Source organism: Notechis scutatus, chromosome 3 (genome assembly GCF_049901735.1).
Source record: "Notechis scutatus isolate UNSWTSFEM ecotype Mainland chromosome 3, rNotScu1.2, whole genome shotgun sequence".
NCBI lineage: Eukaryota > Metazoa > Chordata > Lepidosauria > Squamata > Elapidae > Notechis > Notechis scutatus.
Genome location: NC_142011.1, coordinates 143250306 through 143269296, shown reverse-complemented (window position 1 = coordinate 143269296; position 18991 = coordinate 143250306). Strand labels below are relative to the sequence as shown.

At 38.9% G+C, this 18991-nt stretch overlaps 1 protein-coding gene across 5 annotated transcripts in view; it reads right to left on the bottom strand.

Moving 5' to 3' along the window:
• The window catches only part of HIVEP1 (HIVEP zinc finger 1), a 73953-nt gene that overhangs the window by 15910 nt on the left and 39052 nt on the right, over window positions 1-18991 (bottom strand). For all 5 annotated transcript variants that reach the window (XM_087961302.1, XM_087961300.1, XM_087961303.1 and 2 more), the window contains one exon: window positions 10808-16677. In XM_087961302.1, the coding sequence (XP_087817428.1) occupies window positions 10808-16677 (5870 nt within the window). The remainder of the gene's footprint in view (window positions 1-10807; window positions 16678-18991) is intronic.

The following is an 18991-nucleotide window of genomic DNA, read 5'->3' as shown; positions in this document are numbered from 1 at the left end:
CATTTTGATCTAATATGTCTTAACGTGATTGATAGATCCATCAATATCAGCTGTCAGACTGCTTTCATAAGCAACAATTTGCATATTAAGATTGAAAATAATTAGCCTTAGCTCAAATTATAGAATTGCCAGACAAAGTAGATTTATGTAAGTAGAAGCACCACTGATTACAATGAGATTAATCGTTTAATGCAATTAGGAATGGAATTATGCCTTTTATAAGTAAAAGAATTTTACATATATGCATTATGCTCTTTCTGTAAGCCCCTGTTGCTGCATGTCAGATTTATTACAAAGAAATACTATATGTTATTAAAATTTGTCTTCAAGAACCAAGTCTCTCCTATGTATGCACAGATTATAAATCCGTGTATATTCAAGATTTATTCTATAATTACACATTGTAAAATAGATGTAAAATACGGGTATGGAATTCACTATATTGGAAAAAAATTTCACATTTCTGGTAAGACTGTCAGAGAAAACATGAAATTTGTATAGGCTACACCTACTGATATTAGATCAGTAAATGGAGAATTTTCTCTCTACAAATTGAAAGATACAATTTCTAGAACTATTTCTCGTATTACTAGTAATGGCACAATAAATTATACAAAATAATTTGATCAACTTTTAGGCCAATTCAGCTTTTCTTGTAGCAAAACCTACGTATACACCCATTACTCCTCTGTCTTTACATATATACTGGATAAGGTTAACATACTGAGAAAAGAAAACCAAGCTGTGCTTTATTCTCTCTTCCCTCTACAACCCATTTTCCTTCTCTTTGATATCTTTAGTGTTGACTGGACTTTTTATTCAAGAACTGGATAAAAAGGCTACAAAGAAATAATGAACAACACAAACTTAGCTCTATCCTCATTCCTAATGATTATCTATACTGCAGACATTATATAATACCCACTTCCATTAAGTACCAAGTCTGGGGTACCATCCATTCAGTGCTTTTGATTCATGTCCCATTCATGACTGTGTGTGTTGTGTATTACTTTTATTAACACCAGGAAAACTTCCAAGAATCCTCGCTGGTATGGCCATGCTGCCTGAGAATTCAGGATGTTGTATTCTCAACATGAAGAATACATTAGGTGGGCTAGGCATTTAATCATGAATCATTTTTATTTATTGTGCAATTCATCCATAAATATTTACAGCTATACTAGTGATAGGAAATGCTGTTGCTGTTTAGTGAAAAAAAATCATTGGCCTGAATATGGACAATGGTAAAATTTTATTTGATTCACTACTTTGCTGCATATTAATTGAATCAAAAACTGAGACCACTGTAGAGGGCATTTATTTAAAGTCTTTTGGCTCCTGATTGCAATTCATGGCTGTTAATTATAATATTCATAGGCAGGCAGTGAATGCAAAGTGGAAAACTTTGTTTTCAAACTAAGCTAACCAAAAGTTAAATGTAAGTTTTTAAAAATTCTGATTCTTTGACAATAACCAAATTTGTTCTACTCTATGCCACCGTATTTATTCATTCTATTTATCATGGCACCTTACAGACAGAAACTATGATTGTATCCAGAATCACCTAGCATACCGAAGCTAGAAAAGAATACAGTACAGAAACATGGTAATTCAGGTAGTAGCAAGTATAAGGCCAGTTTTTATTTGAACAGATATCCTTGTTTCCTCCATCTTGGGGTCAATTCAGAAATGTGGATTTTAATTTCTAGAATTCCCAGAAATGAACATGCCCACACATATGGGGCAACTAGCTTCTGGAAAGCTGAGTTATCCAGGCCAGGCTAATTGAAATAATGAACTATCAGAAAAGAGCACATGCATTCAAAATGCACTGCAATTATGACTAAGTCGAAGGTACTCACATTTTGAGTAATACTTTTTGTAGTCAAAACAAATTCAATTCTACGGACTGGGGCAGAGCCTTTTAAAAGCATATTCTTTTCACTCATACTTTCTTCTTTATTGTTTTCAGTTTTCTACTGAAATCTTATATCCTCCACTGATTGACTGTAAATTTCACACTTTCAAATTATTTACCTCTTAATCCTAATGGGGTTTTAATCAGCACAAGGTAGTTCAGGGACGAGCCAAGCAGCAGCAGCTGATACATGGAAACTATAACATCGAATATAGTATTTAAAAGACCACTATGCTGGCAGGTAATGTTCTCCTTTTTAAAAAAGAAATACTGCACTGCTCCCTCAAAATGGCCCCAAAATGAAAATAATATTTTATAGAGTTCCTTATTTTCTGGTACTTGAAAGAAGATATCAGTCATAAGAGGAGGTACGTGTTCCTTACATTACAGTTCAAATGTTTTTGTCAAGGAAAACTAAATTCTGTAATCTACATAAACTATACAAATAAACCAGATTGTGTTTTCCATTTATTTCCCATAACTAATTTAGTGAGCCAAGAAGTCTAATTGCTGCTGCTGATGACCAATGAATCCTCTAATCCTATGGAATTAGTCTGAGGTAAATCACACTGAAGAAACGTAAGTATTTTGGGGGGATAATATCTCATCCTGTGCTGGCATAGAGTTCACATACCATATCATAATAGCCATATCTAGTATAACAAATATAATGAAGACTGAAAGATTGTTGGTACTGTAGTAAGAGAAAGAACAGAAATTCTAGGGTATACATGAATGACAAACTTGCCTCATATACAGGTACACCTCAACTTAATGACAATTGAGCCCAAATTTTCCATTGCCAAGCAAGACAGTTGTTAAGTGAGTTTTGTCCCATTTTACCAACTTTCTTGCTAGTTATTAAGTGAATCACTGCAGTTGTTAAGTTAGTAACATGGTTGTTAAGTGAATCTGGCTTCCCCATTGACTTTGCTTGTCAGAAGGGTGACCACAGAACATTGCAACCGCAATAAATATATGCCAGTTGCCACGTGTCCAAATTTTTAACACATGACCATGGGGATGTTGCAGTGGGAATAAGTGTTAAAAACAGTCATAAGTCACCTTTTTTCAGTGCTGTTGTAACTTTGGTCACTAAACAAATAGTTATAACTTGAGGGCTGCCTGTACATGTATTTTAATCCAAAATAAAAAACTTCACTAGATAGTCTATTAATATTAGTAACATCCACCAATATTTCCAATAAATTCTGAGAATGAGATCTCAAATTACTTAGTTTAGACCAGGAGTAGGGAAACTTGGCTCTTTTATCACTTATGGATTTCAACTCCCAGAATTTCTTAGTGAGCCATAAAAGGTTCCCCAACCCTGGCCTACTGGTTTTTCAGTTGTTGGGGGAATCAATTTTTGACTTGAATGGGACTGTTTTAATATACAAATGTAGAACATATGTCTTACATCTGTATATTAAACAGTCCCATTCAAGTCAAAAATTAATTCTCCCACAGCTGAAACACCAGTAGGCCAGGGATGGGGAACCTTTTATGGCTCACTCAGGAATTCTGGGAGTTGAAGTCCATAAGTGATAAAAGAGCCAACTTTCCCTACCCCTGGTTTAGTCAGTCAAAAAGTTCCTTTTCTATAAACCTAAGCCTAAACCATATGGAAACTGGACAAAATCAGTTCATATTAGCCTAAAACTGTTTGTTCAAGATTCTCACCCAGATTCTCAGTACCCTGACTCAACCTACATGAATACTCTGTTACCAAAGAGAGTCCCTTTGAAATAGAGGTACACCATAAACCATTCCTTGATTACAACTTAATAATTATTACTGATAATATTGATTACTATATAATTGAATTTATACAATTATCCATTGGTTGGGTTTCTCTGTGATTTCAGGTTTGCAGAATACCTATGTTTAGCAATATTGATTGAATGTACTATAGCACATAATCTTATCAGTGATTTATATTGTGTGGCTCCTATTATTCATGTTTAGCTTAAATCTTAACAGCAATTTTTAATCTTTTTAAACAATGTAATATATTCAGCTGTTCATAATGAACTAATAGTATATTTTAAAAACTACCTGTGATGTTTTATTTTTGCTTGTTCATTTGCACTTTATTGCATTTTTGTGGTTCATTTATTTATATTATTTGTAATTTTCTTTCAAATGCCTCATAATAGTAAAAAGAAAAAAAATGTAGCTATATACAATTCAGCTAAATGACCTTAGTATGTGATATAAAGTATACTGAATGAGCCCCAGTATAATGTTTAGTGCTTATGACTCTATATGTTCAAATATCCTTGCAGTTTGAATATCTGGTAGATATTTACTGTTATGTATCAAGTTTCTCTTCCTGAATGATAGACGCTCTCTACCACTGGCCAATGTGTCCAAACCGCATGCCGCATGTGGACAGCTAGTAATGCAGTTCCACAAGATCATAAACTTTTAACATTATGCAATTTATAAATATTAACTATATTATATATTTTATATGCAACCAAGACAATTCTTCACTCAATGTGGCTCAGGCAAAGCAAAAATTTGGACAACCATGCTCTACAGCTTTGACAGGCTTGGTAATGACTCCTGGAGTAACTTATTACTCTTGCGTGTGTCTATCTGGCCACTGGTATCATTTTTGGAATCAGAATTTGGATAATGTACTCTCACCCTTATGGGCAGTACATGTCTTTCTCAAGCTCAGATCTTCTAAAATAGGCCTGAGAGTTTGAGGGTTCTGTGTAGTATCTTAGCTGTTCCTACAGTAGCCCTGTACTCTTGGTATTGTTCTTAGGATCTGTTGAAGCCACTCTCTCAATTTAGGAATCACAGCTCTAAGTATTCCTACCACCAGTGGGACCACTCTGGTTATTACTTTCCACATCATCTATAGTTTCTCCTTGAGAGCCTGGTACTTTTTCATCTTCGAAGACATCTTCTTCCTGATGTTGCTGTCATTTGGCACCACTACAGTCATCACCACTGCTAGGTTGACTCAACCTTCCATCCTTTCGAGGTCGATAAAATGAGGACCCAGATTGTTGGGGGATTTGCTGACTGTAAACCACTTAGGACTATAAAGCACTGTGAAGTGGTATGTAAATCTAAGTGTTACTGTTACCTTCTGGTCCTTATCTATTACCACTCGTGGTTTGGTCAGACTTTCCCATCCATCTAGACCTGGAAGTTCCACACGATCTTAGTCCTATTTCAACCTTCTGTGGAATCTCCCATCTGGACTTGAAATAGTCTAGTCCATATACTGTTCAGATATTCCTGTACACAATGCAACCTATTTGGCTGTGTCCTTCAATGTATGCTGTTCCTGCCTGTATCTTACACCTTGCCACTCTGTGTTGGATTGTTTCTAAAGCTTCTCTATATAATCACCATCTTGGGTCTTATCTAATGTGGTAGTATGTAGTGTCTGTTTTTGTGCTGCTAAAATAAGTGCTTTAGTGTTGTCTTTTAGTCCAGTCCTTTACAGCCACTGCTATGAGTTTCCAAAGTCAGTATCTCAGTTATCTGTCAATGGTACACCCCACACAAGGCCTAGTCTTGCCAAGGTATTTCCTCTGCTTGATCTTTCTCCCATTCACTCAGTAGCTCATCTTTGGGTGTCATCTTACTGATGTACTCCTAGATCGGGTATGGGCAACCCGCAGCCGCATGCGGCTCTTTGGGCCCTCTAATGCAGTTCCATCACATCACTGGCTGGCCCAGCCCCTCACCCTCTCCTCCCAGTCATTCCTCGCCTGGCCTGAGAAGGTAAGGGTGACGGTGGGGGATGGAGAAGCAGCCGGGGCACACTATTGGATTTCTACTACTGTGATGGCGACTGGGTCCTGTTCTGGAAATTGCTGTGGTCTGCTCTTAGGTCTTACAGCCATTTTGCACTGGTGGTATGTATTTTTATTTTCTCTCATATGTTCTTCCAGTACTATTCAGTTGCTGCTGTTGGTAGCTTTGCTGTTCAAGTGTTGTTACACTGCAGTTGGGAGTCCACCTTAGATAGTTCTTTAGAGAACAGGTCATTTTATCTTCTTGGTCTCTGATTCTCTAGAGTATCTTCTCAGCCTAGTGTCAGTGCTTTGAGCTTTTGTTTAGCAGTCCCTAGGGCTTCAGATGAAGTCAGCCCTTGCATTTTTTTTCAGTAGTTGAGGCCTACACTCTTCTGAAGTTCCACCAGCTGATTAACCTCTCTCTGTGTTGACTTGATCCTTGCCTCCAACATACCTTCTCTCTCTTTCTCTTATTTTGATTTTGCTTATTGCTGTTTTTCTTTATTACATAATCAAACATCTCCAAAATTGCTGTAGTATAGTGCTGTATTTCATTGAATTACAGTGATAGTAGGGATTGCTATGAAGGTTCTACTGGGATCTTCTAGCATGCTAACTGATGGTACTGTAATGAATTTTGAGGGCTGATTATAGCTAATTTATCCATGGTCTTATGCCTTGTATCAACTGCTGTGCTCTGTAATAGAAAGGGTGGAAGTAACATTCCAGCTTTAGGTGTTGGCTGCACATCCAGTTGTTCTTTGGGATTTTCTTGAGTCCAGGATGTAATATGTAGTTGGTCTGATTCAAGTTGTGACAGCAGTTGAAGCATTCGGTAACTAGCTGTTTATCAGTTAGTGTGGATGTAGGTCTTCTGTCCATTCATAGTTCCCTTATACATTTCATATATCCCTGCTCATTAGGTCTATTGTTGCAGTAGCATTCCATCAATTCCAAATCTTTTGTCTCGTGTATGTATGACTTGTTCCAGCAGCCCACTTATCATCAGATTGTCCTGGTTCCCCAATTTCTAGCACAGACTTAGCTAATCCAGGTGATGTCTGAGTTGGCATGACTCCCTTAGTTTGAACCCTTATACAAAGTAAACAGGTGAAACATTAGGAGATCTTTTCCAAAGGAACCCTACTTGCAATGTAAGGTACCAGCTGGGATTCAAACTCTGGTCTCCTGCATCAAAGTGCAGCATTCTAACCACTATGCTATCCAGCTACTATCTATAGTATCTCTCTGTTATACTGTATCTCTTTACACACAGCATATAGCATATAGCATATAGCATATAGCATATAGCATATAGCATATAGCATATATATATATATATATATATATATATATATATATATATATATATATATATATATATATATATATATATATATACATACACACACACACACACATACATACTGTATATATTGACACACATACACATCAACTGAAACAGTAAGAAACAATAAACAGTGAAGACAGAATGAGTGGAGAAGCTAGCCAGAAAGAGGAAAGAAAAAGTATGTGCATGAAATAGAATAGGATGGAGATGAAACAAAAGGAAATCATGCTGGACAAAGGAGGAAAGAAAAGAGACAGCTTATAGAATGCTTAATAGCCAATGCATTCTAGTAAATTCTATTGATTAGCATGACTTTTACTAACAGTGTATATGCTTCAAAAGATAAAAATGCTCTTAATTAAGTTTGATTCCTGCTAACTGCATAAGCAGAGCCATAAAGTTTTCTTGACAGCAATACATTCAACACTGCTAACTCCCCAGGAATTTTCTAATGGTCTTCTATCCAAATAGTAAACAAACTTAACTCATCTAGACAAAGTCATCCAGAACGCTCACTTCAATCATTATGAAACTTGCAGTAGTCTAATCCAAATGAGAGTAAAATGAAAGGAAGCTAACCCCTCTTGCCTTTTACTGAAGTCAAAATCACTGCTTCTTCCTCATCAGGAGTGAGGACTCCGAAGGGAAAAATAGAGTGACAGAGGCAACTTTCTGACTGTAGATACCATGCACTTCTCCAGAGTCTTAAATTGTGCCCTCATATAACTCCTTTCCCCTCTCACATTCCTTTCATGTAAATATTTGATGAGCTATCAAGAAAAAAGGCAAAGAACATACTAAACAAATAGTGGCAATGAGCCTGCAGTATAAACTTCTGCAGTTACTTCAAAAAAATTAACTACATAAAGATTAGCCTCATTAAATATGGAATATTTCCATGTTTGGGCTCTCATTAACACTGGGTATACATATAGCATTTCAAAAGTACTGGTAAGTATAAACTTGTAAGAACATTACATGTAATTTCTGAAGGTGACATTTATGTTTACAAATAGTTATTCTTTGTTTTACGCCTTTCAGATTTAATCTGAGCATTCCTAATAAAAATTACATAACCAAGGTTATAAATCTGCTACACCAGGGGTCCTCAACCACCGGGCCGTGGACCGGTACCGGTCCGTGGAGCACTCTCTACCGGGCCGCAAAGAAAAAAAAATGGCGGCTTTCTTCGCCTTCGGTGAATGCTGCTGGGATCGGGGATCAAGGACACAAATGAAAGAAGGGGAGGGAGGAAGCAACCGAAGCCTGTCCTGCTCTCTGGCTCAGCGGCTTCGGTTTCCTCCCGCCTCGTTCCTCTCTCAGTCGCTCTCTCGCTGCTCCACCAGCCCAGGAAGAAACTGCTTCAAAGGAGCCGGGGAGGTGGCTTTTCCTGTCGCCGCAGCTCCTCCGAAGCGCCCGTTTACCCCCACCCCGCCCGCCCGCCCGTGCTTCAATTCAGTGCTCCGTTCTGCCTGCCTGCCTGTCTGGTTGTTTGGGAGCAGCTTCGGCTGAGAATAATAACTATTCGCCTCTTTTTATCAGCCGAAGCTGCTCCGAAACGAAGGCAGGCAGGCAGAACGGAGCACTGGGTTGAACCGCGCGCGGGCGCTTCGGAGGAGCTGCGGCAACAGGAAAAGCCACCACCCCCCGGCTTCTTTGAAGCAGTTTCTTCCTGGGCTGGTGGAGCAGCGAGAGAGCGACTGAGAGAGGAACGAGGCAGACACCTGAGGGAGGGAGGGAGACACTTGAGGGATGGGGCTGAGGGAGGCAGGGCCGAGGCGCTCCCTGAACTTGGTGGTTTGCTGGCAGACGTTTTATTACCCGACTAGGTAACAACATCAGATGTTACCTAGTCAGGTAATGAAACGTCTGCAAGCAAACCACCAAACTCGGATTCTTCTCCCCCCTCCCCCGGTCCTTGAAAAAGTGTTTGTGCTTGAAACTGGTCCCTGGTACAAAAAAGGTTGGGGACCACTGTGCTACACTGTAGTGTTCAATAAATCCAGTATCTATGACCTGAGTTTTACCAGCTTTCAACTGAGAAGAATGCTACAAAAATAATACTGGAGTAAGGAGAGGCTATTAAACAAAAAATGATAAATACACGCTCTTTCCAGTAAATTATGTAATTTGGGCAACTGAAGTCTGATTTCTTATATAATCTAAAATATTAACACAAACTTGGCTAGCAATCAAGGATCTAAGACAGCGAACTATTTAACCTTTTACTTCAGTTAATAGTAATCCTGGAACTATACTTAAAACATCAGTGGGGTGTGTGCGTGTGGAAATGAGACAATTTCATTTATACCTGTAGGAGGTGAATGCATACCACTCTTGATGTCTTACTCTATGAATAGATGTACAAAGATGTGTATGTGAAAGTTACTCTTATATTGCCATAATAAATTTTAGTGCAACTGTTTATAGAAGCATCTATATTTTGTCTTTTCATTAATATACTACTGTTGATTCCATGAAACACCTGCCATTCCTTAAAAAACATCAGGTGCTTCATGGAATGTATGTTACTAATAGATCTGTAAATTGAACTGAGTACTGAGAATTTCATTTGATACTTTTAAAATTTCACTATCATGATTATTGCTGCTATGAGCACATAAAACTCTAAATTGCATTATGTTCCGTAAGAATGGATAGATAACAAGTGGGCATGTTGTGAAGTTCATCACTTAAGCAATGTCATCTTGTGGTACCTGCCCTCTGGAACAATATTTCTTCAGATATGCAGATGGATTCTACCACAATGCTGTCTGGGAAGTTATTAAAGGCCTGGCTATTCCCTCAGGCTCTGGATTAGACCAAATTTTGAGCTCCTGTTGGATGGGTTATTGGTTATATTTCTTTCTGGACCATACATCATTCTTTTGTACGTTTTGTGGTTTTGTACTTTGTTTTTAATTATAAACTGCCCGTGTTTATTGGGAGCTGAGGAGCAATATATTGTTTGAAATAAATAACTAAACATTCCTCAGACTTTCTTCAGTTTGATATCTATCTGTTCATGCAGATATTATCTGGCTATTGCACACCTCTAGAATGGTTATTCTTGATTTGGGGAAATTGTACTATAAAGTAGCTTGAAGGCCTTAATATTTCCTCTCACTTTTTTTAAAAAAATATTCAAATTCATCTGGTAAATTTAAGAGAAACTATATATCCCATTCTGTCAAATCTTCAAAGTATGTGTGTGTGTATATAATATATATATGCGTTTTCTGAGGTTCTCGCGGGTATTTGTATGTGGATCTTTGGTTATTCGGGTTTTCTCCCGTAAGATTGGAGTATCTAGGCACGTTGATGAAGTCTCATTCATCATCTTCAGGCTTCTGTCTTCAGCTCTGTGCTTCTCAGAGTGATACCCAAATTCACTCTGAGAAGCACAAAGCTGAAGACAGAAGCCTGAAGATGATGAATGAGACTTCATCGAAACGCTGCTCAGATACTCCAATCTTACGCGGGAGAAAACCCGAATAACCAAAGATCCAATATATATATGCATATATATATATATATATATTTCCCCAGAATCAGCTGGCTTTTTTACTGCTAAAGTTATGCTTTTCATGAAATGTGATTGTGTTGTAATTAGCAATGTAATTAAGCTGTATTAGTAGTACAAAAATATATAGTACTATGAAGTTCTTCCCGAATGCAAATCTGTTACATTTTTTTAAAAAAGTACTTAAATACTTTAAACTTAGAATTTCCCCATTTAAGACAAGTGTAGTAAATGCAGTTATTAAATACCTTAAGTAAGTTGTTCTCCCATTTGCTTGAGTAGACCAATGTGTCGGATTTGAAGGAGGTGCTTATTGCTTGAGTATAAGATGATTTTTCATCTTTCTGTTTTGAATTCAAAAGGGAAAGTGCAATCTTTGTTGGCAAACCAAGCGGGTTGGAATTGTTGGGACTGATAGACCAGGAAGAATAAGCTGAAGACTGTTGGTCATGTTGTAATAGATGTACTGGTTTCCTTTTTAACAGGTAACACCATGAAAAGTTTGTTGCTGTCTTTAGGCTTGGAAAAGATAATCTCCGTGTATCGCCTGTATTTACAGCAGAAAAAATAGTTCCAGATTTTGCTTGGCTGTGGATATCGGGTTTCTTGTTTTCACTCAATTCAGGGGACATCCTTTCTTGACTGTCACCTAGAATTTTTAGAAATGAAGGAGTGTTCTGTGGAACAGACTGATGAGGCCTTCTGCCTGCAACGTTTGTGGTTCCAGAAGTTGTTAGGCTATCTTGTTCTAAGGAGTCTTTTACAAATGAATAACTTTTAGACTGAGCAGATTCAGGTGACCCAGACAACAAGACATCTGATGAATTATTGGCTCCACCGCTTTTGTCATCCGGATCCAATGGGAAACTTTCAAGGGGCTCAGTGGTACAACTCTGTCGTACCAAAAGTGGCTTCTTTTGCTTATTAAGTTCATTTGGTTTAATGTTCAGTGGATCCAGTGATACAGCACCTGTGATAGAAACAGCTCCACTTTCATCTTTAACACGTTTCTGATGTTTTTCCATGGCAATGTCTAAACTATTGGCTGGGGAAAGCATGCGTTTACTTGAAGCTGTGGCTTCCTGTTGAGGGAAAAGTCCACCAACTGGCACTTTCTGAATCAGATTTAAAGATCCTAATGAAACTGGCATCTTGCCTTCCATCTCATAAACCAAGTTTTCAAACAAAGATATTGGCTGGGAACACGGCAAACATCTCAGATTATTTTTGTGGGATTTTGGCATCGAAGCCTGATCTTTTGCTACTGTCACTGATGCAGTATTTAGTATGCAAAGGGGCTGGCTTACTTGATCCTGGGTAACTAGAATTTGAGGAATGGGTGCAACAGAAGCTAAGCCATAAGATGGAATATTACTGTGAATACGTACAGGAACAACAAAAGGTTCTGCCTGATAGACTGAATTGCTGTTGTTATTAGGAACAGTTTGTTGCAACGGCTGTGCTACATACGGCTTGGACATGTTATTATTTAATTTACTAAATATTTCTAATGAAGGCCCAGCTTGATCCATGCCAGCTATTCCTGGAAGACCTGAAGGATATTGCTGTTCTACTTGCAAGGTTTTAATATTAAGTTGATATTTAGGTGCAAAACAATCCTCCTGCTTACAGTGCTGGTTAGCATTCTTTTGAGTTCCTAGTGCTGACCCTTTAAGACATGCTAGGGAATTACGACTCAGTGAGGACTGCTGATCGTGATGATTTAGACTCGATCCCAAAGACTGTTGAGTGGAGGGAAAATTAAGAAAGTTGTTGCTCTTTACTGATTCCTGCAAAGTCTTGCTATAATTTTGTGGATGCTGAGAACCTGAAGGAATATCTTCCAAAGGTGTCTCAGAACTTTGCAACCTTTGATAAGACTCTGCTGAAGTATCTGCTTGAAGAGCTGTTTGCAAAGAAACATGGGATACAGTGTCAGGCAGATTCTTTTCTGGAGCAATATTTAAAGAGATCTGTCTTACAAGAGGTCCCCTCCTCCTTTCTAAAAGAGGTACATGTCCAGGGCCACCACTACTGGCATTCAATTTGGAAGAAGAGATCTCTTTAAGTGAGGCAGGTTTCGATGCGGTCACACTTCCGTAATCAAAGCTCTTGCTCCTAGAGTCAAATACTTCCATGGAAGGCTGGGTACAATTAATTTGTTCAGAAGCAGCACGTCGCATTTCTCTGTAATGAGGACCAGGTACACTGAGTGTGTTTGAACAGGGAGGAATGATGATGAATTCCACTGATTTATTAACGGGATCTGCTTTGGCCGCGTTCTCATTCTTAGCAAGTTCATCTTTATCAAAAGATGCTGAGAAGCTAGATGCACGTGATAAACTGCTTTCCCGACTGAAACTTCTAGAAAGTGTAGATTCAAAACTCGAATCAGCAGATGACTGCTCAATTTCAGCCAAACGAATTCTTTTCTTTTTGGGAGGAAGTTTTTCGGTGGGTAGCTTTGATAGTGTTTCACTTCGTTGAGGCCAGTTAAATTTTTCTGTTTTCTCAAGATCACTGCACTGGCATTCCTGTTCTCTATCTGGCTCTTCTGTAACCAGTATTTCAGGAACTTGTATGTTATGTTGGCGAACAAGTCTTAGTGGCTGTACTGTTGCATTCTTTTCATTAGAAGAAACTCTACATTCATGATGAATTTGATGCCGTTTTGCTTCGGTTGCCTGAAGACTTTGGGAAGCGCTTAAGAGTGGATGCTTCTCTTCTTTAATTGCATTATTCAAGGAATGGTATTTCTCAGGCTTGTTAGCTGGGAAAGAAATAGGTGATATTCTTTCGAAAGAATCTGATTTTTCAAACGAACTAGGTCGGCTTAGGGAATTTGTGTGCTGAATCACAGAAATTCCAGCTCCTTGCCTTTTCAGCTCATTTTTTTCGTGCGCAATTGGAACACTGTGATTCTTCCCATGCAGCAAAATTTTTGGCTCTGTGGCTTGCTCTGTGATTTGAGTCTCTGTCTCATCTTGTGCCAGTCTCTGAACTGAAGTGTTGTATGAATCCAGGAGAGCAGCTTGCTTAGAGATAGCATCTCCTAGTTTATTTTGGCTCTCTACTTCTATAATATTCTTTGACAGGCTACTAGTATCATTTGTTGGTGTTTCATCATCCTCATCTCCAACACTTTTCATTTTCCTCCTTTTTCTTATCTGAGGTGTCTGCTCCCACACACCAGTTGACGTTGCTACTCGGTAATGAAGGATTTGTGGTTGTGTACTGTTCACCATAGTTTTATGTTCAGAATCTCGAATAGCTGCCTTGGTTTTTGGTCCGTGCAACTCTGAACAATAAAACTTTTTATGGTTCTCAAAATTCTCCAGTTTTCTATATCTATTTCTGCAAGTCTCACACTCAAACATTATCCCTCGGCCTTGATGTGATTTTTTAATTTTATCCAAATTTGAGCCTTGTACAAATGACTTGCTTCTTGCCATTAAGAATTCATTTGATACACTGCATCCGTAACTTTCGTCTACAGATCGTGCCGGTCCAAATGTGTGCCCTTCACTGGATGACGAATCTTCTATTGCTGTTTGACGAACAAGTGTGCGAGTGTGTCCAGTCTGGAGCTGTGGAGGGGAAGGTCCTGGCACAAAGACATCATCATACAAAGAGGCAATTTTATCATCAAAAGACTGACTTCCACGCAGTGGATGTGGAGGAGGTATTACATTGGTAGGTATAGCTGAATAACTGGTAGTAGGCATAGAATTACTTCTGGTTATGGGCAAACAGTCAAGGGTTGGTACAGACAAGAGAAAAACTTGCTTTGACTTTTCAGTTGGCGTAAAAGGAGACTTCGGTATATCAGAACTTGAGCTTGTTCTTCTACCCATTGGTTTTAGGTCAAACTGGAAGGAATCTTTAAAAATGTAGGATTTGGGAGAATCAATACTGCCTCTTCTAGAAAGGGATGTTCTACGTGGTTTCACGCTGTCCAACTGCTTGTCGTCCACTACTGCCTCATTATCAGATATTAATTTTGAAATGCGTTCTTCAAGGGTTTTTGTGGCCAAAGGTGGTCTCATTTGACCAGATGAAAGAAAAGACTTGTCAGCACAAGTAGTCTGTGCAGCAGTAACCACTGTGGTGATCATTCGTGGCCCACAAATTTTACTTAAGTCTTTTTCAGTTGTGGGGGGTCCCTTCAGAAATGGAGCTGGTGGACTCATGGTCTGGTCTGCACTTTCTGAACGCGAGAAATAGCCTGAATCAGTGCTACCTAAGCTTCTAGGGCTCAGGAGACATTTTCCTTGATCTTGAGAACAATCTGTTGCCTGCTGTCTCTGTAACTGTGCGTGTATTGTTGCCCCTATAGGGGTCCCGGGATGTTCCTCAGAAATATCTATTTGTTTTTTCTGATGTTTGTTGGTATCAAAATCTTTTATCAAGTCACTGTAAGTTATATCTGATTTCACATTTGTGACTGTAGAGGTGGGGACTGTTACTTTGGGGCAATCAAGTTTTAAAGGAGACATATTTATAGGGTAAACAACAACCTTAGGTAAAGCTGTTCTTGCTTGAATAGTTGACTCCTGAAATGAGGAATTGGCTACCAAATACTCTGAGTTGCTTAGTGAGATGGGATTACCTTTGCGTGAGGGTTCGGAATTAGAAGGGATTTTCACTACATGAGTTGGTTCCAGTTCTAATGATCCTTGATCATCTTGCCTCTCATCCGCCGTGCCTTCATCATCACTGTCACCACTTTCTTCTACATCTGAATGAATGCTAAGTGCTTTATCTGATTCATGGGAGAGAAACAGCCCAGAAGAGTCTGGCTGGAGAACACGTCCAACTTTGATAGCATGGGCATGCGATTTCTTGTGCTTGTACAAATTGCTTTTAGTTTTAAAAGAAAATCCACAGGTCTCACAAGGATACGGTCGTTCTCCTGTGTGGGAGCGAATGTGCTTTAGGAGAACACTGGGCTTAGCACATGCCCTGTTACAATACTCACAGACATATTTTCCCATTTTTTTAGGCTTCTGAACTTTAAGAAGGTTACATATTTGTTCTGCGCCATGGTTGACAACAGAGGCTATCTGGGCTGAATTGTACAAGGGAGCTATAGGTATCTGGGCAGTAGAGCTGGGTAGTAGAGCTGGATTAATTGATAAAGGAGAAGACGACTTTGCTACTAGGTGATTTTGACAAAAAGCCTGAGAAACAGAAGACTGGGAGGTTACTGAAGAAGTTACTGCTGTGCTGTATATATGTTGGAGTTTGAGATTTTCCTGATTCTGTTGATGTACCACAGAACTAGTGAAATTTGGGCACGCAGTTGCTTGCTGATTGTGTTGTCCAGCTTTTGCGGGAACTTGTTCTTTTGAGTGAGCAGCTGAGAGCATCTGTGCTTGTGAAGTCTTCCCTGATGTTGTTACATGCACAGTCTGTGAAGTGCAAGGATAAAGCTGAGATGCAGCTACATTTTTCGGCTGTAATGAAGCATTGTGACTTTGGGCACTCTGTGTATTGGATGCAAGAGAGGAAGAGGTGTTAACAGTTCTGTTTGGTCTCAGTTTATCCATCTGCATTCCACTAGAAGGGCATTCATGTGCTAAAGTGTTCAGTTCAGGCTCCATAGCTTTTAGTAAGACATCAAATGCAGTATTGGTACAGGAGGACAAGTTATTACAATCAACAAAACTAATACATTCATTGTTATCTATCTTTGATATACTTGAACAGCTAGTGGATCCTTTCTTCACTGGTAAATTTAGTTGAGTTGAACTGTATTCTTCTACTGACCATTTATTTAAGTCCAAGGACTGAGGTAACAGAGATGGTTTAGTGTGTAGTATAGTCTCGGCTGTAGATATTTTAATAGCTACCTCGTTATTAAATGTCCCCACATTTTGTTTAATTTGTTTCCCATTTTGTGAAGCCAAATTATGAGGTTCTTTTAATAGCTCCGAAGTATCAGGAAGTATTTTAGAAGATGATGAACGGTCTTCTACTTTTTCTTTAGATTTTGCCTGAGCTGGAGTTCTCAAAGGTGATTTGGGTATTTTTGTCTGATGATTCTCAGGTACAATCTTTTTACGCTTCACACCTTTAACTGTATCTGTGCTCCCTCTTGTAATAGCCTTGGAGATGTCTGCCCAAATACAAAGAAATAAAATCACATCATCAAATGAGCAGTTTAATTTATAAAGCAGTTTCAATTCACACCATGCTCAGTTATTTTTAAGCCATGCTTTTTAGAATTGGCAACTACTAAGCTACTACCGTAATTAAAAACAAACAAACTCGTAGTAACTCATCCAGTTACAGTACCTGCTTCAGCAGGATGAGTCCAACATAACACTTCAGGAATTTGGACAATTCCAGAGTCTCCACTTTCTTATAATCTGTTTGAATTCTACAAAATATTACTTAAGCTTCTTTTATATATGATATACTAAACAAAGACAAGAAATGTATCAATACCTGTTTATTCCACTTTCATCATTTACTATTCCATTACAACCCACTTGCATAACTGATTAACAAACAAGCAAATAAATAAGAATAGTCTAAGTATTTATGCACAGTTAACTATGGTCCACTATAACTTTATGTTTTGGAATTTAATAATGCTACCTCTCTGGATACTGGATTTAAAATAAATATGATTAAAATGAAGTTTAACTCAAGAATATTCCATAACATGTTCTGTATTTATTTATAAAACTCTGGGTGGCTCAAATGCAAAACAATAAAAACAGCATAAATACAACAAAGCACATGCACACATATATAACAAACTTAAGAGTACAAAATACAAAAGCTGAGGCCCCCTCTGTCAACAAAACTGACCAGTACTGGGTTCCACTAAACCCCCACTCCTCACCCCTTTGGGGAAAGTCAGGATTTTACAGAATTCCTGATGGGCAACATAGTCAGAGTCACCCAGATTTTTGGGGGAGGGGGGTGTTCCAAAGGGAAGACACAATAACATTCTTGAATCTTACAAGATGGCATTGTTTCACAGAAGACGTAAGCCCACAAGTAACTTGGCCGTGTACCATGAATGGTTTTAAAGGTGAAAGGCAACAATTTTGAATTGTACTCAGAACCATGCTAGAACTTGCTGTAGAGATATTACATTGGCAAATCTTGGTGTACCCAACACTGTGATGCTGCATTCTGAAAGCACTGAAGCTTCCAAATGCTTTTCAAGATAGCCCTACGTAGAGCATATTGCAGTGCAGTAATACAGACAAGAAATGATTCGGGCATCAGCACGTCTCAATCTACGAACTGATGCAATTGATGCGCACAAAGATTTGTGCAAGGTCATCCTAGCTAAATCTACCATTTATTCCTCAAGCAGGAGTTGTGAGTCCCAGATTACACACCAATTCTATCTGGTGGAGTGCTACTCCATCCAGAGTTATAGATGGAACAGCTCAGAATCAGAAGGCCTCAAAACCCAGAGACATCCAGAACACTCTTATCTTGCTAGGTTTCAGCTGCTACCTGTTCCTCCCAATCCAGCATCAAGGCACTGAATAAGCTCCTCTACAGAGTATCAGTTGAACAGCCTGGGGCAGAAATGTACAATTGGGTATCATCCACATATATCTTATCCCAGTGGTTTCACATAGATGTTAAACAGGGGTTAAATAGGAATAGAGAGAGAGTTGAACCCTGAAGTTCAACAAAGCAGAGGGTTAGATCTTTCTTCCACTCCCAATATTAATGGCCCTTAAGGTAAGAGGATAACCACCAACACAAAACTCCCACTCCCAACCCTGTAAGCCAATCCAGAAGGATATTGAATGCTGAAAGATCCAGAAGGACAGATGCACCACTCCCATCCCATGCCCTCCCCAAGTCACCCACAAGCATGAACGTGCTGTTTTGATGCTTAAGCCTAGCCTGAAACTAGATTAAAAAAGGTCCAGATGATCCATTTCATCCAAGACCCTTTGAAGCCGGGAACTAAGGACCCTCTCAACAATCTTCCCCCCAAAGGAAAGGCTTATCTGTATCCCTTCTGGCTGGTTAAGACCTCCTGGGAGGTTACTTGTTGAATGCAACCCTGGTGAATGTTTCTTTGCTTCCTGCAACCTAGTCCCTCTTTGGCAAAGAAGCATTCATCAGAGGCATTCAACAAGTTTCAACAAGGAGATCTTAACCAGCCAGAAGGGATACAGATATCCAAACTCATGGTTCCATGACCTTCTCCACTTCCTCAGGACTGACAGGTTGGAATTCTTTCCAGATAACTGAGATTGCACCTCAGTTCAATTCCGTATGACTTGCCCAAGCAGAATCCAACTCCAAGCAGATGAATGGCTTTTATACAACAAATGTTTAGAATAGTCTTCACAACAGTCCTGAAGAAGTTCCTCCACCTGATTCTTACCAAAGAGTGGGACCAGGTTGCAGGAAGCGTGGTTGCAAGACAATTATTGCAGTTGCAA